The following is a 27,937-nucleotide window of genomic DNA, read 5'->3' on the forward strand; positions in this document are numbered from 1 at the left end:
CTTGTCGACATACTGAGGCCTTGGATTGTATTAAGCATGGCAAGTCCAGTGGAGTTACATGAGGTTTCTCTGTCATTGCCCATGTGAGTGTTGAAGTCTCCCGGGAGAACTATGGAGTCGGCAGGGGGCAGAAGTTCATGAACTCAATTACAATTAAAATTATAATAATTATAATTAATTCCGACACTGATGGCACAGCACTGTATTACTGACCAAATTTGAATTGGATCTGGTAAAATCCCTCGGTGCGAGGGCCATAATTATACATTTGAAGTGGATCTAATAAATTCCCTTCATCGGGAGTTCGTTAACCTATAGTGCCTAGAAATGGGCAAAAACATGAATGTAAAAATCTGACAGAACCGGACATGTGTGTCAAAGTTATAGTCAATCGGTCATCGGTGGGGCTTTCAACTTAAAAACAACTCAAGGGGCCTTATGGAGCTGTTTTGTCCGACTTTTTCTCGACATCCCAATCAGTTTCCAATTTTGCCATGACTGACTTGTGTGCCAAATTTCAAGAGAAGTTCAGTATCCCAAGCACCATTTTTTGCGATAATAGTGGTAGGTTAATAATAATAATAATAATAATAATAATAAACAGAACAATACGTCAGTGCTCGGGGCCCTAATTAAAACATGGTGCATCTTCCCAGCGGACAGGTAACATTCAGAGAAGGTTTACCAACAACTCCGAGAAAACTTTATTTAGCTTAGCATCCTTGGTAAATCTCTACATTTATTACCTCAATCCTTTTGATTTGGAGGAAATTGACAAGTCTAGGGTTTTGTGTGTCAAGAATCGAGTATATAGTACGATAAAATGAGTGTGATAAAATAAATTAAATTCATTTAAATAAACGGCATGAAGACTCTTAGGTCCATATGATTTTGAATCAGTCCCAGCATCATTACTGTTTTAAATAATACAAAAACAATTTTAAGACTTATGACCTTCAATTTCCAATGCAATCAACATGAGCAATGCACTTAACAGTAGCATCAAATAGTAAAAAATAATTTTTACAAATGATTCCTATGAACAACGAGGTATTACCAGTTATTTATAAGGTGCATGAGATCTCATTCAGAGAAAAAAATTGATTTTTGTTGACTTCTGCGAAGGCCCTCGATGTTGCTCAGAGCATCCTGAGGGGAACCATGGAGGTGGTTTGGATCCGATCCCAGAACAATATTTCATTATGTTATCATAACCAGTGAGAGAGAAAATACCTACTTTGAACGTATAGCTTCAAATAAATAAAAACATTTTTAAAAAAAGTAATGTATATGATAATATAGATATTAAAACTCAGAGACAACCATGTTAAACATCCTTGACAGTATGGTCAGCAGTGCTGCCACAAGATGGCAGGAATGATCCATCAAGTTTATTCTGAATACATTTAAACCTAATTGTGTGTCTACAAGCCTAGTTTAAAATGAAGGCAAAAATGCATAAATAATACTCAGATAGATTTAGCATGATGCACCCAATGGGGTAATATTTACTTACTACATTTATTGCTCCCTCAGTCAGAGAACCTCAGTGGCCATGAGCAGGTCGGGACTTTTTGCTGGCATGTGTGACTGAGGCCAGGAATGCTCGGGCCGAGGCCGAAGGTTTCTGAGGTCTGAGGCTCACTTCACAGGCTGCTCTGCAACACATGTGACTTAAGCAGATGGAACTTTGAAGCTTCTCGAGGGGGAGAATGGGTTTTTACCAGAAGAGCAAACTTGACCTTTTATCGTTGTTGTTGTTGTTGTTGTTGTTTTCAGGACAAACTGGGCTATCATAAATGTGTACATTCAAGTCACCGTAAATACAAAAGAAACACAAAAACAGAAATCTGAATCTAAGATATTTATTCAAATCACACATAACACAATATTGATCAGGACCTTTTGACTTTTGAAATTTGTTCATGTGGGAGGGATAAGCACTGTTGCGAAATACAGATCAAAAAATATTTACATATCTTTCAGTCAGGACCCTATTGGGGTTGTTGTTTTTTTGTCTAAAAATGTACGCAGCTCCTTCATTCATACAAGGCACAATTATTTATTCAGGGGTATAGGGCTCCTCTTCTGATGTTACTTCCTGGCCACTTCTCAAGAAGCCCAAAACTATTTTACATTATAGTTCCTTCATATGTATCTGCTTTGTACTTACTTTTTCAATAGAAACGGTATGACTGATTGTTTATTGTTATAACTCACACAAAAAAATTGCAGCGTGCCATACAATACTGTCCAAGAGCACAAAGGATAATCTACGCATTATTTTCTACAATCAGGATAGTCGAGGTTGTCATGCGATTCCATTGAGTGGCAACTGTCATCAGCACACACCCCCACGGCCTGTTTCGATGACACTCGAGCCAGTGCATCATGGGATACACCTTCCCCTCGGGAGGCTTCGGCTAACGACGACAACGACTCCTTTTAACGCAGATACATTTGATAGATAGTCACAGAAAACATTTACTGTTGTATTTATTAGTTTTATAAATAAAATGTAAAAAACAAAGTTGTGCCCCATTGGTTTGTAGACCGCTGTCATGAAGCCTCGAGTTTGCCGTCGCCATCTTGGAATACGGCCGAACGCCATGTTTTTTTTCATCACCAATGAATGGAAGTTACCGTATTTGGAATGTGTAGGAGTGACGTTGAGACGGCATATACGGCTCTGGTAGTGGCAGCAACCTGTCAATCACAGTAAGCCCGTCCTAAACCATACCCTCCTTTATCGTCTATTTGACTCTAAATGAACCATACAGAGATAATAAATCAAGAGAGAAGTACAGTCATTTTCTCTTAGACTTCTATACAAGCTGACTTCTTTTTGCAACTGTAGGAGTCGCCCCCTGCTGGTCACTAGAGGGAATGCTTCACTCGGCAGAACCTGAGGGGTTGAAGCCCCCTCTCCAGTTTTTCCCACGACACATCTAGGCCTTTCATTTCCCAGTTGGGCCCCTCCCTTCCTCCATCTGCTAGATAAGTTCTGCTGCTGGCCTGCAGTTTCCTAGCAGGTCTGAAGGTTACCGTGCTCTCCCACACACGTCCTTCTACAGAAATCCCCTTGTTGGCTCCTACTGTCCTCTCAGCAGACATACTGTAATTCTGAGGCTTCTCCTTTTAATCTAACATTGTTCGACTGGATTATATGTGAAAGAGGAGGAGTTTCTGATTTAATTCTGAAATAACACACTATTTTCTTTGATCCTAGTCCACTGCAAACAGTATATTTTTCTAGGTCATATTTTACTCATTGGGAGCCTCAAGATACTATCCTGTGGAGACAGGCTAAATGCTTTGTTTTGGTTAATTTGTGTTTTGACTCCACGCTTAGTGCTTTGGTGGTATTTCTGCACTGCTCTTCTGTGGTCAAAAGCTGAACAAGCAGTTGTTTGGCCAATAATTTGTATGTCTGCTGAGGTGTAGTTGACGCTCCTCGCAATGCCACGGTGGCCCCTCGTGCTGTCTCTCCAGTGCTTCTTTTATCAAATGATAATCAAATGCATAAGTTCCTGTGCATAAGACCATTCCCAGGAAAGATAGACGTAAAACAACCAAAAATAGGCAAATTAAAAAAATGCAAAACATCCAATGAACAAGATGTGAATAGTTGATATCTACACTTAAAGGTTCTCCTTACAATATTCAGAGCATGAATGTAGCAGCAAACAATGATTTGCTATGTAAAAATGATAGTGGAGTAATGTCTAGCTGGTCACTCTCCCTCTGTGTCTGTGTTGTTATCTGAGCTTCTTTGGGCTTTGTTGACACAGAGGGTCTGGCCGTGCTTGCATGTTAGCATAGCTAGCTAGCTTGTGAGGTAAAACCGATAACGCCGTCTCGCAAACGACACAAGTTTAAGGAAGCATCAAATTCAAAATACCTCCGGTTCCCCCAGATAAACACTGTTCGCTCTGTCAGCACTGTCGCTGTTAGCCCGGTCAGCTGTGAGCCGCTAGTTTGCCTTTGCCATGTTGAGGGCTGTGTGGAGGCAATAGATATGCTTAAATGTTTTAATTTAGCACCATTTAAATGAAACCGGGAGCTGTTTCCTGTTTTTATTTTGAATGAAAATGGTAACGCCACAACTTTAACATCTGAAAAAAAGACTCCCGAAAAGCAACGCTAAGTTGAGTGCTAAGAGCTAAGTGCTAACATCATTATGCAGAAACGCTCACAGTGACAATGCTAATGTGCTGATATTAAGCATAAAAAAAAGTTTTACAATGTTCTTAGTCTCAGTTTAGCTGGTCAGTATGCGAACATTTGCTAATTAGCGCTAAAGTACAGCTGAGGGAGATGGATACTTATTTTGCTATCCCTTGAGCTAGTACCTAGAAAGATACTAGTATCTGCCAGCATTCTCTAACCGTGTCCTAAATATTACGAGGCACTATTGTCTGTCGGTCTCTCTCTCTCTCTGAATTAATGTTGCTGAACGCTGATATACATAAATGAAAGTAATTGGAATCAGTGTCAGTGTCAAAAAAAACATATCAGTTAAACCCTAATACACACAAAGAGTAGTAGTTTTGGGGGCGAAGTCCACTGTATGTGTGGACATCATGAAGTCTCCACACATACACAGGCTATCTGCTGCAAGCTACGCCAAGATAAACACACAGCAACCTGAAAGAGGATCAAACTTTTAAGTCCATCATTCCATTGGCTCTGGTCCATTTTTTTTTCTCTCTTCCCAGCAGGTCCATCACAGTTAAATCTGCTCTCCTCATTAAACCCAACCTCGTCCGACCCCGTTGTTCCCCATCTTTTCCTCATGGCAACCTGAAAGCTGAGGCCAAAAGCTCTGAATGAATCAGGTAATGTGCTGCGGCCTAGACGGTGACATCTGTGAAGTCTCGTCTGGAAAATCCTTTCTGAAAAACATAAAGACACAATACAAACAAGATAAGATAAGATTGCTACCTTTCTGACATTTATTGTAATTTTCACCTGCATGTTTGAGTCTCTAATCACCTTTAGCTTGTTCAAAACTGCCACCACGTTGGTTTGATTTAAACTTCATTACACAATGCCTTGAAATGTTACCACAAACTAAACATAATTCAAGTGTAAAAAGCCCTGCAACACCTTACCAAATATGTGATTCTTGTTTAATGACCTGAGTAGAATTGTGACACAACACACCCACCTACTTAAATGTATATATTCTTGTCTCCTACCCAATTTGTTTTCACATTACACTGTGTTTTTTGTTAACTTTCTGTTTAATCCACAGTTTTGTTATTGTCTTGGCTTGCTATGTTTTTAGTTGACCTAAGAAATTTTGGAGCAAGAAAAAGCCAATCAATTGGTCGTAACCTATCAAGTGTGACGTTATCTGAAACACAGGTAGCAGCATGAATCTCTGCCTGTCTGACTGACATCTGGTCAGGCTCTGGTCATTTCCCACCTAGACTACTGTAACTCCCTCCCTGCAGCTCATCCAGAATGCAACAGCTCGACTGGTCTTCAACCTCCCTAAATTAACCCACACTACTCCGCTCCTCCGCTCCCTTCACTGGTTACCAGTGGTTGCCCGCATCCACTTCAAAACATTGGTTCTTGCGTACCGTGCTCCCAACAGATCGGGTCCCGTCTACACCCAGGACATGGTCTAACCTTACATCCAGGACATGGTCTAAACTTACATCCAGGACATGGTCTAACCTTACCCCAGCCCGTTCACTCCGCTCGGCATCTACCAATCGACTTGTGACTCCGTCACTACGAGCTAATCACTCGACAAAAACAAGACTGTTTGCTGTCCTGGCTCCTCAGTGGTGAAACGAGCTCCCCACTGACATCAGGACAGCAGAAAGTCTCTACATCTTCCGCCGGTAACTAAAAACTATACCTTGAATAAAAACCGATTAGCACTTCAGTGGCACTTGAATGGCACTTACCTATGGTATTTTTGTCGTTTGGCTTTCTTGAAAAACTTTACTTTTTCTTGATTCTTGTTGTTCTGAGTTTGTACTCATGGTTGAATGCACTTATTGTAAGTCGCTTTGGATGAAAGCGTCAGCTAAATGACATGTAATGTAATGTAATGTTATATATTTAAGCACTGACTTGTAGGGGGAAGTTAACTGAAAAGGGATCAATTATGACATAAATACAGATGTATTTGTTCAGGGCCGCAAAGTTTCAGCCCACATTTTATAAACAATATAATGCGTAAGAGAATACTGGTTGAAGCTGTTTTAGTAGTGAATCACTTAAAACATTTTTTTTTAAAACATCTAAAACATAATTTACAAAAAATATAATAAAATGGATTTCTACTTTGGCCTCTAAGGGAAACGCCGCAAGCTGTGAACACAACATTGACATATTATCACCTGTTTAAAGTCGTTACATCGGAAACAGTTATCTATTGATACATAGCAACATTAGCGATTAGCTTGGAGTGATGTTCACGGCCAGCCATCAATGGTAAGTCAAATAGTCGCTCTCCTTTAATCTCTGTTTTGGCCTCCCATACGTTCACCAGCTAGTCGCTAATGCCGTGTTGGTTCTCTGTAGTTAGTGAACAGTGGGTTTATCAGATGGAAAACAGTGACGTTGTGGCCCGTAAAACTAAAACAGTGACCTGAAAGACGCTAAAATGCTTTGTGGAGCTGAAGGAAACTGTTGGGTGATAATTCTGCCTGGGTTCATCACTAAGCAAGACACCTTCCACTTTTAGATATAGTCATCCCATGCATTGTTGATATAAGGATTTTAATAACTGCAACTTTAAAGAGTAACTGGACTTACATTTATTATTTTGCACCATCACTTAGTGGTGACTAAATTCCTTGTTGTAATTCTTTACATTCTACCTATCGGGGTAGCTCTGGAAATATTCATGTCGGCTTTTATTTTCGATGAGGAAATATTTTTGTCAGGAATGAGAAGGGATTTGCTTTCTGGGCACCATGGATAGCCACAAAGAGTAGCTGATTTCATGGCGTGCTGTTTGTACTGTGCAAAGAAACTTTTGTGAGAACTGCATGAGATTGGGTTGAGGATGGACACACAACGGGATATCTATCAAAATTGAATAACTTCCCCATGGCAACCAAACTGTCAGACATAACTTTGGTTTTGCTGTGTCAGATTCAGTGTGTGTGGAGGAGGGAAGGTTATACAGGGAGAACACAACATTGTTAAGGGACTGCCAAGTCCACATAACCAAACTCTTTTTATTCATCCCAGAAGGCACAAAAGAGACAAAAGCTAAATATCTCGGGGGCCAGATCCTCAGCATTCCTGCTGCGAGTGGTCACTCAAAGAGTAAAACTCTACTAAACCCAGGCCAGGCAGCGGCAGTTGATGTATTTGGGAGATAAAGCACGGATTCTTACAAGAATGTAGAGCGAAGGAGTGACGTCACAAAAAATAAAAGAGCTTACATCTTTAAAATTCTGTAAGTGTAGTTTTGATAGTCAGTTTTTCTTTTTCATGAGTTATCGCCATTTACAAAATACAAACCCTTAATATTTGAGGTAGTAGAGGAATAAAGTGTTATCTAATTTAATCAGCATGGCATTCCACACAGATTGAGAAAACCTCCTCCCATAAAAGGGGCCGCTTCTCTTGTTCGTGCCGAGGCTGCGCTAATCCTTTTAGCCACTCACTTTGGGTCTTTATCAACTTCCTGAACTGGTGAAAAAAAACAGCTAGTGCTTAGTTGTAACATATTGTCAGATTTTGGAGATCATTCCCAACTTAAATAATTGGAAGCATTGGTTTTCCTTCTTCATTAACTGACACATGAACAGATTGAGGTTGAAATAAGAGAATTTTGTGTGCTAGGTTAAGTACGCCATTTAAGTGTATTAAGTTTCGTAAGCTTTGCAATGTTACGTAACTCAATTTGAAAACCTAAATCAATGGTTGACATTTGCTGTCACACAGGACAGGAACAGTGGTCTCCTGGTTCCAAGTCAGTTGTTTTTTTAATTATCCATCCCAAACTCCTCCCTTCATGGACTTATAATGCATCACCTGACTTCATTCTCAAATATAACTATTAACTTGTTATGGTGTTAATATGCCAGTGTTGCATTTACAGTTTAATTTGCTACCAAATAAATCAGTTAATATGTTTAAAATCTTGGGATTAGAGTTCATGTGTAGCCTATTTTGGGGAGGTACTTATAAACCAAGCGTGACAAACTATTGGTCTCTGGAGGATTTTCAAACTAACAAGACAACATCTTAACTTCCCCAAGTTTCCTGACTCCACTAATGTCTGTTTGACAGATTTTGCATCATCATTTCACTTGATATTCACTGGACATATTTCATTAGATACTTTTGATCTGCTGTTATTGCAGGGTGGTTATCACTGACATCTCCCAATCCTGCTGATAGCTTTCTGATAGATGTGTATTTTTGACAGAAATTATGAATCAAATCATTTAAAATCGGTTGTTAGGAGTAAAAAAAGATGCATCACCAGTCACCCCTGATTTCCCAATGTCTGGAATGGCCACCCCGACGCAGAGAAGAACTTTAATAACTCTCAATTTAATTACCGTCAGCTACAGAGAAAATATTTGCATTTGCAGAGCCAAGTATCCCCAGATAAGACACTGCCAGAGGCAAAAAACAGGCTTTCAGGACAGAGCAAAGGAGGACCAATGTGAACAGAGGAGTGGAGGTCAAATGAGACATAAAACAGATGTGTGCAGACGTAGACGAGAAAACCATCTGGTGGAGACAAAAGTTTAGAGCACAATGTCAGCCACACATTCTGCTCTCCATTTTAACTTCACTCTAATGGATTCATTCACACAAACAGCAGTGTAAAACTACCACATTAACATCATTTTTGGTTCTGCGACTTAAATGTAACACTTAAATGGGTCTGTCCCGCTCTAACTCTGTTAAACAGCCATCATCCAGATATATATGTATACTCTGCATATTTGTATTGCAATAAATGTAATATATTCATTTACAATTTAATACACGTAATATTTGTGTTTTTATCCAACAAGAGAGCGACAGCAGGAACAGCTGGTTGGTCATGTGCTTTAAATGTTCGCCCCTGTCTGATCTTATTCATAAAAGGCCTTTTCGTATTTTTGCCTTTTCATCAAACGCAAAAAAAACACCTCAACCTGAAAAAAATGTTCCACAATTGAGAACAGCTTTTCTTATGCGATACTTCGAAATGCGCTTAAAACTACGTGAATGGCAACGCGGCCAGTATCAACGGATACGACATAACCATTGTTGCCAACCACAGAATGACAAAAAATGACAGTCTTCTTTCTAAGAATCGCCAACTCTGGTTTGGTCGAAATAAACCCTTTTAACACTGTATTAGATGTGAAAATATTCTGGCTACATGTCATTCCCCCATGCTGTCTCTCTCTCTGCCCACAGGGCAGGAGCTGAAACCATTACATTAGCAAAATAACAAACATCGCCCCAAAAAAAACGCTAAAAAAACCAACAGGCAATGCACTCGGCCATCGGTCTTTGTCTAATCGCCCAACCACCAACCATGCATAAACAGGACCAGGACCCGAGCCATGTTGAGTGAATGTCCTTAAAGCCTCTATTACAACACTGGGGGTAAACTACTTTAATGAAGACTTTTGTGATCCTTGTTCTCTGAGCCTCAACTGATGTTTACCCAGAGCCACTCAATGAGGTGGCTGTCGGGTCACAGGGCAGTGACAGCACTGCAGAGCTCACTGAAAGCAATTAGTGGCTGCCTCCAACGCTCAAGACCAAAGCCAAAGGCCTTTCAGTTACTGTAATCTGTCCTTTCTTCTGATGGATGGACTTAAGAATGTGGTCCTTCTCTCAAAACACTGTAGAAGAGAAATAACAGCCCTCGTTGCTGCCGCCCAACAGGAACTCTTCAGCTGTTTTGCCTTTTAAACAAACAACTGCATTTCGGAGCTTCCAAGTTAACTCTGGTGTGCTCAGCTGTCAGCAAGAGATAAACAACACTTACTCCCACCACTCAAAAATGATCAACGATGGAGCATCCCAGTTTATAATGTCAAGTTGAAATGTGTCAATCTTCTGCTTGTAACCTTTGATTCTGTCAGATGTAAGGAGCCATTATGTCAACATCAGTTTTCCCCTTTTCAAGGCTTGGGGTCCAACTAGGACACGACAGTTATGCATTTTCAAAGTTTCCAGATGAGGGAGCGAATGAACCTTCTCTTCACTACCTGCCCGTTGCCAAGCAGCAGACAGAGTTAATAACCAGCTCGCTGGGTGAGCGTAGTTAGAGCATTTAAAGCAGCTGAAGAGACAGATATTCGCCACAGGATTTGGTGGAGACCAAAAGTAAACTCCAGAAATTATGGAGAGCATTTTATTAAACACATAATAAAAACATTTTCTAAGCGTTTTCTGTCTTTTGGCCTTCACCAAGATTTCAAGTTCTTTGTTTTTGCTGCGTAGCCATGTTCCACAAGTATTAAGCATGTTGAGGTGAGCGTGTACACTGTATCTTGGCACCGGCAGCTGTTGGTTTTACCAGTTTGTAGTCTTTGTGCAGTTTGTTGTACTGGAACATGTTGCACAGGACAGTCGAGGCTGCTCTGGCAGCTTTTAGACTTCCAGAGCTAAATCAAGACACAGTAGCAGACGGTTAGAAACAAGCAGGAAATACCACAGCAGAGGCAGGGGGAGTAATAAACACTCTAGAATGACCGACAAATTAGCAAAAGGTTATGTTTTTGCGTGGCCAATGGCCAGAGGGGAGAGCAGACAGAGGTCACAATTTACAAACCGAAAGATTGTCGGGCTGAAAAATAAATTATAAAGAGTGTGAAGTAAACGTTTTCAGTTTTCGTAGATTTAATATGTGTGGTGAGTTATTAACTTTTACTCATCCTGCTTTCTGATGCAGCAGCTCTGCTTTCTCACTGGTCAACACTGATATTTGAGGATTGCAGTAGAAGTCAGTCTTACCTGTTATCGTGGATTGTCTTGATGCCGATCAGTTTCGGCAGGCCGTTGAAGTATGAGACGTCGCGGGCTGCCAAGGAACTGCAGGTGACCAGGTGATTGAGGGCTCCACAGATGTTGACCACCACCTCGCAGGATGACGTTTTCTGAAGGCCATCACTGGGCAGTTTGGAAACCAGGACGTTCACCATGATCTTAGCTGTCAGGACAAAGATTGAGGGTGGGTGTGTCACTGAAAAATCTCTGACCTTTGAAAGGTCCACCTCTGTCGGTTTGGTTCAATCATACACACTTGGCTCTTCTAACTGGCATTAGCTGTGTCCGTTTGATGGGTCCAACCACCGGGCCTAAGCTGACCAAGTTTACTCCCAGTCAAGTTTAAGTTGACTCTCTCAGACGGGCTTAAGTTGACTCCCTACTGGATGTAAATTAACACCCAGTCTGGTCTATGTTGACTACCATCTGAGCATAAGTTGACTCCCTACAGGATCTAGGTTGACTCCCTACTGGATCTAGGTTGACTCCCTGCCGGGTCTATGTTGAATATATTTAAACTAAACCTATTAGTTTAAATATATTCAATAGTCACATGATACGCCAGTGATCTAAAGTGTAATTATGAACCACACACACAGACCGTGTTTCCAGCCCAAAGAGGTCTGAAACACCTTCAGTAATCTGTGGTTGTGTCTTACCCATGTAGTCTTTACTGGCAGAGTGTCTGGCCAGATTTCTCAGCAGGCCGGTCAGGGGCCTCAGCTCGATATCACTGTTGGTGTCTAACAGATCAAGCAGAATGGGCAGCATCTTCTCCTGCTCCACCATCACTCCACTCAGCACTGATGCCCACTGGCAGAGGGGGCAAAGATCACACCAGTCTGTACAGAGTTCTGTTGATTGTTTGCTGTAGTTTGCTTTTCTTACATTTCTTACAACAATTTTGTGATTGTAATCCTACCCTGGCCTCTCCTGCAGTGATATTCTGCAGGGCTCCGATGGCCGCCTCACGGCTGTTGGCGCTGCTGTCACTGTTCTGCAGAACAAGCTTGTACAGCGCCACCACACTAGGGTGCCACAGCCATTCAGCCCCCCGAGGCTGTCGGGACACCTCAGACAGTATGGACAGATTCTGGTTACGCTGTCGGGCAAGAGAGAGAGAAAATGTCTATTATTGGACAGTAACACTTTGTTGTAGCTACACACCTCGGTCTATTTCGTTGTGTTTTACAAATGTGTCCGCCTAAACAAACCACCATCAAATATTATATATCAATATTATTTACCACTTTCACCAAGGTAAATCTTTTAGCCAACCAACAGTCTTGACCATCACAACCAGATATTAATTTATTTTCAGAATTTTAGAGTTTGTTTAGACCACGCCACAAATGTTTTTTCTGACAAAAACAACAACAACAACACAAAGGTGTGGCATTTGGCATTTTTCTTTTCAGAGTCTGTAAAATGTCAATGATCAGAAACATTTTGACCAATTCTCAACGATGCTCAACAGTTGCTGATTTACATAGAAGGCCAAAAAATAAGAGCGCTGTCCTTGAATTGCTGTGTAAAACTAGCTAGTCCTATTATAATAAGTGTGCTAAGGCACCACAACATAACTCCGTTTGGCTGCAGAGCTTAGCGTGGGCAAAAGAGACTGAGGTGAACGTTAGCACACGAACAGACAAGCATACAGTTTTTTTCTTTCCTTTTTGGTTTTGGAGAAGCTTCATAGGACACCACCCTCCAAACTCTTCAAACGCAGAGTATCCCGCTCAGTATCAGTACAGCCCCATGCGCATTGCATCAGTGTGTAGGGGGAAATACAAAGCTCAGAAGGCCTGTAGTGCCAGTTACCGTTGCTAGGCTATGATAGTACAATCACTCCTCTGGTTAGCACCCAGTTCATTTGGCCATTGGGTTTTTCAAGCTCTTGCGTCTCGGACCAAAGGACTAAAGCAGTTTAGTCAGGAGTTGTCAGGATATCTGTCTCTGTCCCGGGGTCCCGCAACATATAAATCCTCTTCAGCCTTTGGCGAATGATCTGCTCTAAGCAACATGGTAAAGCATGTCATACAGTCAGAAGGTTTCTCCGCCCACTCTGAAGGTGACTATGAGAACATACATGTGGCGGTGGGCCTCTCCACACTCCGTACATACTCTCTCTGTAAAGGAGTAATGTGATCTGCCAATTGTGTGTGTCATATTGGAACCTGATCCTCCCGGAGGTACCGAGGCCACGTCTAGAGTTTCCATCTGCCAGAGCCACTCATTATCTGGCTATCACTGAGATACCTCAGAGAGCCCTGACCTGCATCGTCAATGGCATTGGCTTTTCAATGCTCGATAAGTGGAATATCTTTAAAAATTACTTGTAGGAAAATGACTCAAGCACATGATAAAATAAAATATTCTAAATGTCCGATAAGGTTGGTGCATCTGACAAAGAGCGCTTGACCGGGATGCACAGGCATTTACAATACAGGCAGATCCCCAGTGGCGAAATAAGTCCGTCTGACATGTAAACAATGAGGATGTTGTTGAGCGTGCGGGATAAAAATGATTGCGTGGATGTTGTCTGGAAGACTCCAATAGAGAATGAGATTGGTAAAGAAATCTGCAGAAAACAGTAGAGCATCCATAAGGATGTTTTTTAGATTGAAATCATTGGCCAATCACAAGCAGACGGCAGCAATAGCAGTGACATCAATAGCAGTGGCATCAATTATAAGGGATGTGGTTGGCGTGGCAGACGTGCTAGTAGGCTGACATAATATCCAACACGCTTCTGACTATATCACTGTTGGCTCTAAGTAAGTGCACATGCATGTGGGACAAACTTATCAACATGTTGAAGGATAAGTAATGCAAGAAACATATTTAATCAATACATAAATACTTTAAAAAATCTTTTGATAAAATCACATATCACTGACTGAATATAACCATGCTGATAATTTCTAATAAATTACCTTTATACTTACAGTTAATTGATTAAATACTTTATTTGACTTTTGATGCAGCTGTGATGCAGTATTAATAGATTTTCTTTTGGCCACTAAGGGAAACGGAACAACATTGACATATTATCACCTTCTAAAGTTGTTATGCAGAACATCAACAGCAAACCCTTGTCTATTATTGATGCATCTAGCAGACACAGAACATCATCAGCATTGAAATGGTGTTTTTCGGTGTGTAATTTCATGACGTGTGATCCACTTTTACCTCTGCGTCTTTTTTGTTATACAGAGTAAAGCAGCCGATGGCCTCGCCCTTCCCGGAGGCAGAGGCTCTCGTCGGCCCCTCCAGACGGAGTCGGACCGAGGGAGGAAGCTCCGTGTAAAGCTGGTAGGACAGATTCCTCATCACGCACAATGAATTATCCAAACCCTAAACACCCAGACAGACACAGGGAAGAGACAGATGGGGGCAAAAGTGTAAAGTAAGTAACCAAATGGTGGTTTGTCAAACTGTAACTAACGTAGCATTATGAGCACATTTTAAAGGGGCAGTTCAGCTGTTTACAAGTGGGGTTGTACGATGGCGGTTGGCACACCCCCAGTTCAGAGAAAACAGACAAGAACGGGAGCAAAGCAATCAAAGGGAATCAACATCAGTTGAAGCGTATGCTATATTTAGAATAATCTTGCAGGTTTATTTTGGTCTATGTCTTTGATGGGGAACTGTAACCATGGTTGTCATCCTGATTCTAGTGAGTGAAAGTCAATTGTAACATTTTGATCAATGTCTTGTTGTAGTTCCACGATATTGTGTCAATTGTGGATGAAAACGAAAAACTAAATAGCGATGGATAAAATGACTTGAGTCTTCAAAACCATATTCCACAAAAAGATGGGTGACGCTACTGTGACTACTTCCACTTATGGTGGATACTAGATTAAATGACAGGTCTCTTCCCTTTTTCCCCATGAAAGGTTTTTTTCTGATTTGTTGTGTGTTCCTGGGACAGGGATGCCGTATGTGTACAGATTGTAAAGCCCTCTGAGGCAAATTTGTGATTCTGGGCTATACAAAATATACTGAATTGAAAAATCCAATTGAATGACCTTTTAGCACTTCTTAACATTATACAGATTTTGGTGATCAACGCCTGCTGAGACATGCCAAACTACAGTGGAAGTGGAACAGTCGGTGAGAAGTCATGCAAAGCCTTACTGTGGAGTCACAATCAGAATCACCTTCATTGGCAAAGTACATGTGCACATACAAGGAATGGATTATTAAAACTATTAAAAACCTTCAGTGAGCCACAAAGACTCAACCCCACACACACCGTCCTGCTGCCACAAATACTCACTACAGCTCCAAATGTGGATTAATCCGCTGCTGAAAGTAGTCCCCAAGCAAATGTACTTTTTTTCTCTCCCGATAAATCTGTCATACATACCATATCAATAATTTCAAATGATCAACTTTATAGTTCTGAACCAGGACCTTCAGTAATTGGATCTAGTAAGTAAACTTTGTTAGATTAAGCAACTAGCTAATATTTCATTGTGTCAGAAACATATGTAGTCAACATTTGACAAGGACTTGGATCGGGATCCGGATCCCTCGTAGAAACCAGTGGGCTTGGGGTTGAGTCCAATGGACATGGGAGGGAAGTCAGGATTAACATCACATAGTTGGTTTTGGTCCTGGGTCATTTGTTAACAATAAGAAAAGTATAGAAAAACGCGTGCCTTTTTCTTTCACATAAACACGTTGTTAAAAATCCCGCGAAGTCTTTCATTTGGTGTAATCTTGGCTTTTTGGTCTTTTGATCTCCAGCTCTGGTGGCCGGTGCTCACAGCTACTGCTGTTCTGAAGGGCGCCCTGGCCATAACAACCATGGTGGTTTTCGGATCAGACGTCATTATCGACAGTGCATGAAAATGTCACAGGCTCTGGCGGGGCAGGTCGGACTTACCTTGTCGTCTGCCCTGTCCTCTTGTTGAATGTAGGACACCAGGGAGTCCACCAGGCCTCGCATGTCTCTCATCTTCTGCCTCGTGCTCTCGTTCACTGAGCTCAAGTTCCTACGCACACAAACACACAGATAGAGACATAAACCCACAAGGCTATCAGACGCAGTAAAGCTGTCTCACTGCATTTTCATCATTTTTCACTAGGCTTTGTGAATCTCTCCTAAGAACCTTCAGTAGCACCTTCACTCCTTTGAAAAAACAAGGTACTTTTTGGACCTTACTGCACTTGCATGTAATTCTATCTTTGTCCAGAAAGTCAGAGACTGCACTCAGTAGTCAGCACAAAGCGATCCTCTATTCAAATGTACTTTTAAGGGGAGGCGCTTTACTGAATAAAGGACTGGTGCAATAAATTATGTCTGTGTTTTGTTTCCAACAGAAGCTGCCCCTATTCTCAACTCTGATTTGTGCCTCTGGCGCTAGGGACTCCATGGCAACGACAGACGAGGTTCATGGATGCTGTAGTATTTAGTGCCATTCAGCAGAACACATTGAGGGAAACAACGAGGAGGACCATTAGAAAATCTAGTCTTTACTAGTATCGCTGTTACTGTGAAAGGTTATTTTTGTTTTTCCTGATTTGATGTGAGGTCCTGGGACGGGGATGTCGTATGTGTACAGATTGTAAAGCCCTCTGAGGCAAATTTGTAATTTGTGATATTGGGCTATACAAAATAAACTGAATTGAATTGAATTGAATTTTAACATTTACAGGGGATACCACCGGCCCCTCCCAGTTTTGACCGACCCTCGTTTTTGTTGAAATCAAAATGGCGTTTTCATCCTGAAAAAAACTGTGACTAATTGGGCAATTTGACAAATTAAAACTTTTGGAACGATGACACTGCATAACCCATAGTGTTGAATCAAAGCCAGTGTTAGACACCGGGGATTGGGTTGAGCAGGCTCTCCTGTGGAGTCACCTGAGGCAGCCGCTGGTGTTGTAGAAGATGTCTCTCTCTGATGGACTCAGTGGGACGCTGCTGCACAGAGGAATCAGTACTTTCTCCGTCAGCTCTGACAAAGCTGCTTTGGACAGCTTCTCCTTCAGGTTGTCTCTGGAGGACAGATTCCACAGGACACCTGCAGCCAAAAACAAACCGGTTTTCATTCAGTTGTCTGAATAACTGAGTATTTCAAACCAGTAATATACGGATGGAGATGAATCCGTTGCGACGCCTGAACTACAGGTGAATATCAATGCACAGATATGAGATCGTATCGGCGTTCAAACCAGTCTGAGGTCAAAGACCTCACCTACCTGTGATGGTCTTCCGGAGCTCCTCGTCCGGTTTGCCGAGGATGCTGACGAGGCACATCAGTCCGCCGGCATCTATGAGTGCCGCCTTATTGTCGGCGTTCTCGTAGATGAGGTTCCGCGTGGCGCCGGTGGCAAAACGCTGCACTTCTTGGTTGTCACTGGAGAAAAGCTGAACGAGACCTGGAACGCCATGCAGAAGACGGACCTGAGAGAGAGGGCGAAAGAGAGAGAGATACTGTAAATACACACATATGCAGTAGAGCTGCTGGTAATGGACATCATGCAGACAAACAAAAAGACCGGACAAATGAACACATAATGTCATAATGTCAGCAAATGAGGGAAATATGACCCAACGTGCGTGTTACCTGGTGTTTGGCTTCGTTGCTATGGTAACACTGGTGTTGTATGTATGCAGCTCCCATAACTTGCAAGGCAGCATCTGACTCAGACAGATATCTGACAGCTGTAGCCATGTCCAGACTCTGCATACTGCGCACGCACACGCACACACACACACACACACACACACACACACACAAACACACACACACACATCTGTTGATTATATCTTTCCATTTATCAATTAATAATGTTGTCCATGTAACGAGTCAGATAAACATGAAGAATGTGTTCTCAAAATGTCTGTGACACGGTGTTATGTGGCAACAGCGTACATATATTTGACAGGGCTACAGTTGAAGCCAACCTGGGCCAGAGGTGGCCCAGATGTTTACCCAGGTAAATTAATGAATACTGTGCCTCACTCTTCCAGTGGGTCATTGCTGTGTATCGATGCTCCATCCAAGATATCCACGCCTTTCCCAACGCTCCTCAAGCTGCGGAGCGAGGCGGCCCGGTGGAGGGAGGCCTGGCACTGCGCTGTCCCCATGCCGTGGCTGGCCCTGGACACGTGCTGCTGCCACTGTGTTCCCCAGCCGTCCCCCGCCATGGGGACAACCCTGCCGGTCCCCCCCCAGCCCTCCTGACCGAAGGAAGAGCTCTGCTGATGGTGCTGCTGCTGCTGCTGCTGCTGTTGGTGGTAGTGCTGCTGTCGGTTGGTGATGCGGCTGATGGTGCGGTGGGAGGGGCCCTTGTAGGTGTACTGACATGGCAGCTCCTCCTCCTGCCAGTAGCCTCTGTCTTGGGCCAGTGTCCCGCTGAGGCTACGCCGAAGGGTGCCGAGGGGAGGCACGGTGATCAAGTATTCCGGATGAGGCAACACAGTGATGGGAAGTGCCTCCTGGTCTGCTTGGCACACTGACTTGGAGCGTCTGTTTCTGCTGTGGGACTGCTGGGAGGACAGGAAGCTGCTCTGGACCACGCTGGTTGCTTTATGGCCCGCCTTGGAACTGGTTTCCACAGCAGAGCGAGAGGAGAAACCAGATGAGCGAAGGGGTACTGTGGGCATCTGCAAGGTGGGGTGGTATGGGAACAAATTAAAGGATTAGCAGACACACTGCAGCAGGGAAAGATAGATACCTGAAAAGATAAATTGGCATATAACTTGCCCCGTGCTGCAAAAAAGTAGCATAGAGAAGCGGTCATCCTACAGACAAGGAGAAAAATGTATCACTCATATTTTCTTTTCTTAAAGGTGCTTAACGTGGAACCAGGAGCATATCCATTGCCTCCACATGGCTCTCAACATGGAGACAACTGAGCAGGCGGCGAGAAGCTAAAGGTGCTAACTACACGAGCAGCAGAGCTAACAGAGCTAACAGTGCTGACAGAGCTAGCAGTGCTGACAGAGCTAACAGTGCTGACAGATCTAACAGAGGAACTGGAGGTGGGAACTCCTTCCTTATCTGCTCAGCTAGACATCACTCCGCTATATCTTTACGTAGCACATATCAGACACACAGTGTGCTGCTCTATTAGCACCTTTAATAGTTAGTTGTTTACAAGAAACCGTGCTTGAGGCGAGCTAAACTGTCCAGGACAGAGCAAAAGGTGTTGCGAGAGGTTCCCCCAGCTCTTCCAGCTCTCCTCCATCAAAGCCTGGCTACTGTACGCTGCAGGAAGCTCACTGCTGCCTCTGCATTGTGAGGGTGGCCTGTTAAAGGGAGACCGGCGTCCTGTTTATATTTTTCTTCTGTCTTTACATTGTTCTAGATTTGACCAGCCGGGTTAAACAATTAGAACAGAGAGGAAAAGTTATTCATACACATTACTGGCGCATGGCATTCCTGTGTGTGTGCGCGTGTGTGTGTGTGTGTGTGTAGGTGTGTGTGTGTGTGTGTGTGTGTGTGTGTGTGTGTGTGCGTGCGTGTGTGTGTGTGATATAAACAATAGCCTATTCTTTTAGAGAAACGGTGATGTGTTAGATCACTACAGTTAGTATTATTACATCTTAGGTCTTATTTTCATAGATTTTGATTTGGTTTTGACATCTTGGAACACACTGAAATCTGGACAACAAAATGGGCAAGAAACTTGTCAGAAGGTGAGTACGGATTCATTGCACAGAAAACCTTCATGAATCTTACACGTGGGCGCTATGTTTACAACAGACGACTCAATTAAATGTCTTATAACTCATTTTAGTAACCACGGTTGTGTCTAACTGCTTGTGTTCTGTCAGACTTAGCGATGTAGCTGCGCTCCCATATCTCAGCCAGGGTCACAGCTATAACTGAGGACTCTGAGGTCATGTCAGAATGGCCTGACTCACCAGGATGTAGACTGTGGGTATTTTGTTTGTCTGTCTGTTAGCGTTTTGCAAGGGCATATATTGGCTGTAATTCCTCACTTCATTGTGGTTAGTTTCTAACACGTGGGACATCCATATTTGTTGTCTATTCTAAGATTTTATTAATGGATAGTTACAATAGTATGCATATTTAGGCGTACTTAGATAATATGGTAGTCACGTTTTGTGCTAACTGGCGGAGGCATAGCTCTGCTGCTTCACTTATTATCAATGTCTTGATAAGACGCCGGCCAAGACCATTGTGATTGGTTTAAAGAAACACAAACAAACCAGAGCGGGTTTTTTTCTCCCCTATGCGGAATTATGATGGCTTCAGCCAGACCATTTGGAGACAGGTCTGGCTATCTCGTAAAGCGTTCAGACATTTTTCTTACCCACTGCTACAAACACATAGCAATTAAGCTGAGGGCGTTGGGGGGACCATTTTCTAAAGTCCTGGCCATGCACCAGATCTCAGCAATAACGTTGGTGATTACCATCCAGATCCCAACCAGATTACTTCTGGTAAACTCTACAAAGAAAACCACCAGTCAAACTCACAAGTTTCTGGCTGGGGGACTACAGTGAATTCTCACAAGTCCCCACATATAATACCTAAACCAACTTGTACTATCAAAGAGACAACCTTACAGGACACTGTAAGTGCAACGTTTTAAGTTATTGTGTCTCTTGTCTTTGACCTAAGCTACACAAATGTATCGCTAAATCTACTGTATTCTGCACTGATCAGTACTGGACGGCTCTTTAAATATTTTCTTGCATGTATTACAGTGTAATGCAGTACTGGCAGGCGGTACTCACCGCCATGACGCGGCTGGGTGTGTGTATCATGGATCTGGAACTGAAACCAAGGGTGTGGGAAATGCTCTTGGCCTCAGGAAGGTTGTAGTCTAGAAAAAGAAAAGAAAGATCAAATGCCACTGTGTCAAAACAGATTTAATATACACATTCAGAATGGCACCTTGTGTTACCCTGAGCTGTGTGGATGGATAAGAGAGAAGAAATATTTAAGAGATGCTTGGGACCTAACCTGGTGATATTTATTTTTCTAGATAGGTGAAGACAGTAACACAACTTAGATGCATTGTTACATACACACACAAAAAGGGTTCTTACTAAAGGCGGAGGTTCTACCTAGAACCATTTGTGATTGTAAACCTTGGTTGTTAGCCCTGTTCTTTTAGGAGCCTCATGAGGAAACCCTGGGTTGGTTCTAGATGAATGGAACCTCATACAGATGATTCTATGCATAACTATTTATGCTACCTGTAATAGCAAGATCGTATCGCATTGATTAGCTTTTGTTCTGTTTTTACAGATGTTTGGTTATATCCAAAAAACAAGCACAGACTTATTAATATATTAATGATGGGAAGACATGCAAGACTCAATACTCTCTTTCCAACCTGGAGAATATGAGACGCCCACTGATGTTGAATGTTGGTGGAAAAGGGGTGCGATAGTTTGATCCGAACCCGAGCTGCTATGAGTTGAGCAGAGAGAGGGAAGGGCAGCGCTGCCTGAAGTGAACGGCTCGGAGAAGTTAAAAAAAACAAGCCTTCCAGTCTAGCAGGACGGAAGGAAAGGAGGGAGGGAGGGAGGAGATGTTGCTGGCAGGGGGCCTGGCCCTGCATGCCTGAATATAAGCATCATCGTCGGGTCAGGGGTGAGGGAAGCTCAGACACGACCACCACAGTAAGGAGAACACACACAGTTTATGTAATCCGGATGTCTTATTACACAGCAACAGAACCACAGATCACAATGATTTATTTTGGACAAAATAAGCCAATGTATCAGATTCAATGTTTAGTGGGCCCCTACATTTAAAAAACCTTATCCTCAGCCCTCGCTAGAGCTACGGGCCCCGTTATTTTGTATGTGGCTAGCAATGATGCGCGGGTTGGTTCGGGGAAACTAGGAAAATACCACGAGTTTGAGCGGGAAGGTCAAGAGGTAATAAAGCAGCTCCCCGAGTTAGAAAACATTGCGTGAAATAGTCCTCCTTCTCTTCTGAAGTTGTTTGTTTGGGTCAGGTGGTTAATTGATATACATTGTGATTTGGCGAAAAACTGGCAATCTAATGGCAACGCTGCTGGTTAGTTCACGCATGGACATGTCAGGACATGCATGATGATGGTGGACAGATCAAGTGCCTTTACGTGGAGATCGTCTCACTTCCTAACGTGCCCCACTGCTCTGCTCCCATATGGCTGTCTGGATCCAACGGCGTATCACCCACCCTCCGGTTCCCCCTCAGGTAAACACTGTTAGCTTTGTTAGCATCAATTGCCAGGAGCCATGTTGAGAGCCGTTGAAAGGCAACCCCTATCTAACCTTATTGACTTATCGTACGTCTCTCACTATTTGTAGCAGACATACAGTGGGTGAGTGAAGAGTATTGCACTTGCTTGTTCACACATTCAAAGCGACAGAAATAGTTGTGTCGACAGTGAAGAGAAAGAGCTCTCTCCTCTGCACGGCTGGCCAATCACGGCGTGAAGTGGTTGTGAATGTCATATTTAAGAAGTGACAGGTATCGTCAGACACAGCCCTCTCATTCAGGGAGCTGTGAGGGGGTTCTGAACTATTCAACCATCTGTCAGTATCTGACCACTGACTCTACAGAGTTTAGAGTTTGGTCCACCGATCGCTCTTCCAGGAGAGCCGTGGTTGTTCCAGCTACTGATACTGATGATTAACCAGTTAGCTTAGCCAGTGGGGAGGGTTTAGATATAAACATACTCTATTTCTGTAACCTAATGTTCAAGTCTAACAAAGTGGGCAGTCTCGCAAGCTCTGGAACTACTGCCCCTGTTTCTTATATTCACATCTAACAATATCAATTAACTTTTAAAGACAAAGTAACTTGACACAGACATGGGATTCACCTGAGGAACATAAAGGTGCATAATACAAGGTAGAAGGCTTGGCATGCTAATACTTAGTTACATATTGACTGTGTGAACAAAAACCACACGCGCATGCCATGAGGAATCCTGAATATGGGAGTGCTGCTATCTTCGGTATGTTTTTAATCAACTCCTCACTCAAAAGTCTTATGTCGCTGATTAAGCCCAGATGCCTTCTGCGAAACAAGAAGCCTCTCTGTGATTTATGTAGGTATTGCGTATGGAATGTGTGCAGCTCCTCTAATTTGCCATTATTGGGTGATAGCACCAAGCCTTGTGTCAACTCCATACACAATAACTATACACAGCATTAATTACTCTCCACAATGCAAAGGCGTGGTGTGAAACACAGCATACTGACTGACCTTAGCACTAAAAGAGGGTCATATGACTAGAGAGACATGCGATGGGGAACGTTTGTGGCCATACCGGCAGCTGGCTATAGCTTTGTAATTAGTGTACGGATATGAGAGTGGACAGACCTTCTCATCTAACTCGGTGTAAGACAGTGAACAAAGCATACTTCCCCAAAGAGCTCGAACCGTTGCTTTTACATTGTGACCTGAGTGTTGAAGAAGGCCAAAATGGGGATGGCTCCCCCTCTTGGGGGCATGAATGTGCAGTACATTTCCTGGCAATCCGGTGATCCACAGCAACCGAAGCCGCAGGACTCCATTGACAAAAAAGGTTTCATCTCGAACAGTGCAGTCCAAACTACGGCAAACATGCTGACAGAGCGCTGTTATCAGCTGTGACCGCACAACACAAACCCACTCGGAGGGAGAGTGACCTCATTCTCTGCTCAGGACATTACTCCACTATATCTTTACAAAGCAAAAAAGGTTTTCGCTGCTACATTAATGCTCCGAATGTCGATTTGCTCTTTCAACAAAAACAATCCAGATAGGGTTGTGTCTAGAATGGATTCTTTGTGATTTCGTAGGCTCAAAAGTTGGACCTTGGCCTTGGTGGCTAGGATGGTTACAATATGCCCTTTGCTTGTTATCTCACTCAACTGCGAATTGAGAATATGGATGTTTTCACACCCTGTCGGAATTGGAAGGTTTGTATTACATCGGGTCATGAAATCAAATCTCCTGAGAAGTGTTTCACAATCTTTTGGATGTGGTCACAAGAAACATCGAGGTGAAAAAAGACATTTACTAAAGGCCCAGAAGTGCTTTCATAGTGGGTGAAATATTCTTCCCTCAGCCGTCAAATGTTCTCAAAGTATATCCAATTTTCTCTGATGTCTAGCCCTTGAGCCTCATGAGCCGTAAGAGACAATGAATGACCCCAGCAGCCGAAGTGCACACCGGTCTAAAATAGACTCTGATAACTGGCTGTGAAGAGGAGATTGGAAAGGAATGTTCCACACACTTGGTGGTCAATGAGCTTAAGAGGGGTGTTGAACCAGACATCAGCTAACTTTCTTTTTTTACATTGCAATTTAAAGAGTCTGCTGACTGCTCATTTCCTTCTCAGTTTGCATTATTTTTTGCTCAGCTCGCACTCTCCATCTGTTTCCTTTGCTTCCTTTTTTTTTAGCTGGACTGCATCCAGACTACGTTGAATTCAGACAACAATGTATCAACTGCATCCAACTTTCAGTTGCATCCAACTTAAAATGTCACGACAACAGGTGATTTCCTGACTACATGAAAAGAAGAGCAATTTCATCATGAACTCAAATATGCAGACTTTAAACACCACACCTATTCACCGTAGAACACATTTAAAGCCCAACTAACATTTCCGTGCTCCTTACTTTTTGTTTCAGGCAATCTAAACTAAAATAATGCTGCATTATTGTGCATGTTTATCAATTTTAAAAGCAGGATAACACTGTTTTTTTGGGGGCATATTTTAAGGAGACAGCATCTCCGTCTCAGAGCTCTGACTGGGCGTTTCCCCTTCAGACGCAGCAGATGACATGGTCAAATGAAATCAAAGTGGTCTTTGTGGGTGTGGCTTCTATCCGTGGCATCCTCTTCATTTTTCGTTTAAAGTGCACCAGATTGTTGCGTTTCTTAATTTTCTAAGCAAAAACTTATTTTGTTGTCAAATTTCAGTTAAATGTTTTTTTTACAATTCTAAAACATGTATTGGTTTCCTTTCACATCTCTTCTTTATGTAAATACAGTAGACTCTTAAGCAGAGAATTGGAGATCGACATTTTGTCATCAGCCACCATCAACAAAACTTGGTTATTGTTGTGAGGCGATGAGGTGCTGCCTTATAAAAGTAATTCCAGAAATGAACAACAACCGCTGGCTGTGGAGGGAAAACACATCAGAAATGTCAAAGTATATTGCAGGCCTTCAAAAATGGTCAGCGAAGATGTACGTTATGCATGTTTTCTTTTGTCGTTTCAAACTACTGGCGCTGTCCTTAAAGACCTTTAGGCCGTGCATGTGGAGGCAAATTATCATTTGGGGGAAAACTCCACATGATTGGGGAAAAATATAGTTTTTAGTTGTACAGAGTAACTTAGCAATAAAAACTATTCTGGTTTAAAGCATGACATAAATTGTGCTTTGCTTTTATTGATCATTATTCAACAGTTTAAGGCAGCTATCCAGCGGCTGGATAGAGTAGTTTAAAATGTTGTTGCTGTCTTCACTGTGTGGGTAATGATAAACAGCAAATCATATCAAATTGTGAAACTGTAATTATCCTGGTTTCTTTTCCATTTTTCCCAACTGTGAAAGCGTCATAGAAATTTGGAATGTAAAAGTGACCCGTGTTGGCTTGGAGATTTGCCTGTGAGTTATTCTACAAAACAAAAGGTTGCCTCACACAGGCCTCCATCACCCTGACCCCCACGTTGGGTGAAACTGAGGCGCAGCCGTCTTATCAGACAGAAAAGGGAGTAACCGTGGACTTCTCCTTAAAAAAAAAGAAAACTAATGCCAGGTCAGGACTCGGCCCGCCATGAGACAGATATGAGGACCGTCTGAATTTCCCCGGCTGACTTGAGAGACCATCGCGAGTCAGGACCGGGATCGAGAGGTGGCTCTGAGTGCTTGATGAAATGCTTCCAACGTGCGTGGGCGGTCATAACTACGAGACCGTCCAGACCGGACCTGTGATGTCATGACTCAAGTTTCCATGGAGAGGGTGGGGGGGGGACCAAAACAGGAAATGAGCAGGAAGTAACACACTCCTGGTGCGCTTCTCATTGTGCACAAAACACCAACCTGTGTGGGAGGCGAACAATACTCAAGCATGGGACTATTCCACCCTCATTTACAGACATTCTGGGTAAAACTGTGACATTCAATACATTCATAAATGTGTCATCACTTATTAAAAAAAAGCAAAATACCAAAGTGATCATCCGGTGGTCTTTCCACTAAAGTCCCGTAACATCAACCCTCTGGAGACTTTCGGGATGCACTGGACCAGCAATAACAAGCGTGTTCATGCTCATAGATTTAACGCGGGGATGCTAACGGGGCGTATTGTCGAAGTCTCTATTTAGTTCAAAATTCCACACCACCACGAGAACCTACGTGACTGTGCGAATAATACAGTTTGGTGCATGACATTAGATTCTTGGAATGCGGCTCCGCGCGTCCTCGGAAAACAAATAATAAAATAGCTGTTGACTCAATCGACACCTTAGAAAATTCAGGAGATACAGTTCTTTACAAAAAGAGCGGTCAAACTCCCATAATGCAACTGTATGGCATTCCTCATGGACCCTCCCTGCCTCCTGTAAATGCCCAGGTTCCGTCACGCTTTCTTGCACCAACGCAGATCTTCTGTGAAACACGGAACCGTTTAATGGTTGCATTTACGCCCCAAAATCCTTCCGCCTCGAGGGCAACCCCCCCCCTTTGTGTTCAAAGGGTGTACAGTTACTTTATACTAGGACAGCAATACGGTTAAAACCCTCAGAGCGCCGCTTTCAGATAAAATAAAAATGGCATGCAAGTCAAATCCCTGCTGTCTCTGACTTACACAGAAAGGTCACATTAAACTGTCCGAGATGGATGTTTGTTGAGCCACTTGGTGAATAAACACACCGACCCCCTGAGAAAAAGATGTTACCTCATTGTGTGTGTGTGTGTGTGTGTGTGTGTGTGTGTGTGTGTGTGTGTGTGTGTGTGTGTGTGTGTGTGTGTGTGTGTGTGTGTGTGGGGGGGGGGGGGGGGGGGGGGGGGGGGGGGTGGGAATGTAAAACACCAAAAATAAAAGTATGATAACAAAAAAGCAGCAGGGCTGTAATGAAACACACTTTGCACCGACACTTGGGCCGCCAAGAGATCGGGTGTTTCTCTTGGGGAGGTGGTGGAGACTAAAACGGAGCTAAAAAGGGGGAAGGGGCTTTCCGTCCATCAGGTGGTCAGACGATTCCAGATGATTGGCTGATGAGAAGTCACTGTTGTGTGTACAAGTGGTTCCATCATCACCAAAGTGGTCAAATAAATGTAATCCCTCAGACATAGTGGGCATTCACAGACTAAGTATTGTGAGATACATCATCTCTCTGCCTTCTAATTCCTTATCAGCATGTTTTCTACTGGTGACCCTGTCCATGTTATTGCATAATATGTATTTACCACATCCATGGACAGAGAAGACAACTTGTTTTTCTTTCTTTCATGCAAAGGCTCACCTGTCGATCCGATCGGCGCGTCGTCCAGTCTGGGCATGGAGGAGGACCTCTTCTCCGCCAGCCGCATGCGGACCTGCTCCCGGACCCTCCTGGCTTTGGCCATCGGGTCCGGAGACGGGTCCGACGGAACCACATACGCGGTACAGGAGGTTTTGGGCTGCAGAGCGGACAGAAAACATCCCTCCGACACCGCCACACTCATCCTGACTAGTGTCGGGAAACAAGCACACACCACCGGGGCAAAGAAAGTCAAGTAGAGATGGGGGGCGGCGGAGGAGTGGGGGGAACCGATAGTCCTGCGGCGGAGCGGGTTGGGGGGCGCGCGGCTCGAAACGGTGAGAGGCTCCGCTGTCTGCGCGTGTCTGCTGCGAAATGAAGACGGGTCGGGACTTTGGCCGCCTGGAGGCGGGACGTTCAGGGTGGGTTTACTCATGGAGGGGGGGACCGTCAGGGCGAGCGCGTCTCCGAGAAATGACGTAATCAGCC

General features: G+C 43.3%; 1 protein-coding gene across 1 annotated transcript; it reads right to left on the reverse strand.

Moving 5' to 3' along the window:
• Positions 1-1,850: 1,850 nt before the first annotated feature.
• Positions 1,851-27,912, reverse strand: LOC117728160 (plakophilin-3-like). The gene is made up of 13 exons (XM_034528925.1): positions 27,452-27,912; positions 20,717-20,805; positions 17,970-18,613; positions 17,571-17,694; positions 17,203-17,407; positions 16,865-17,024; positions 15,884-15,992; positions 14,179-14,343; positions 11,909-12,088; positions 11,646-11,799; positions 10,954-11,149; positions 10,517-10,604; positions 1,851-4,895 (listed from the first exon to the last, which is right to left on the reverse strand). Exons 1-13 carry the CDS (start codon positions 27,882-27,884, stop codon positions 4,854-4,856), a joined length of 2,589 nt encoding a protein of 862 aa, XP_034384816.1. The 5' UTR covers positions 27,885-27,912; the 3' UTR covers positions 1,851-4,853.
• Between the last annotated feature and the right edge of the window lie 25 nt (positions 27,913-27,937).

This window comes from Cyclopterus lumpus, chromosome 3, assembly GCF_009769545.1.
Source record: "Cyclopterus lumpus isolate fCycLum1 chromosome 3, fCycLum1.pri, whole genome shotgun sequence".
Classification (NCBI taxonomy): domain Eukaryota; kingdom Metazoa; phylum Chordata; class Actinopteri; order Perciformes; family Cyclopteridae; genus Cyclopterus; species Cyclopterus lumpus.

What these genes read in the sequence shown, in the direction of transcription:
- LOC117728160 (XM_034528925.1), bottom strand. Translation starts at nt 27,884, where the DNA reads ATGAGTAAACCCACCCTGAACGTCCCGCCTCCAGGCGGCCAAAGTCCC. An exon ending in TCACTGCAGGAGAGGCCAGG is followed by an intron (nt 11,800 to 11,908) that starts GTAGGATTACAA and finishes CCCCTCTGCCAG; the next exon opens with TGGGCATCAGTGCTGAGTGG. An exon ending in TGCACAAAGACTACAAACTG is followed by an intron (nt 4,896 to 10,516) that starts GTAAAACCAACA and finishes TATGTTTTTCAG; the next exon opens with AAAGGATTTTCCAGACGAGA.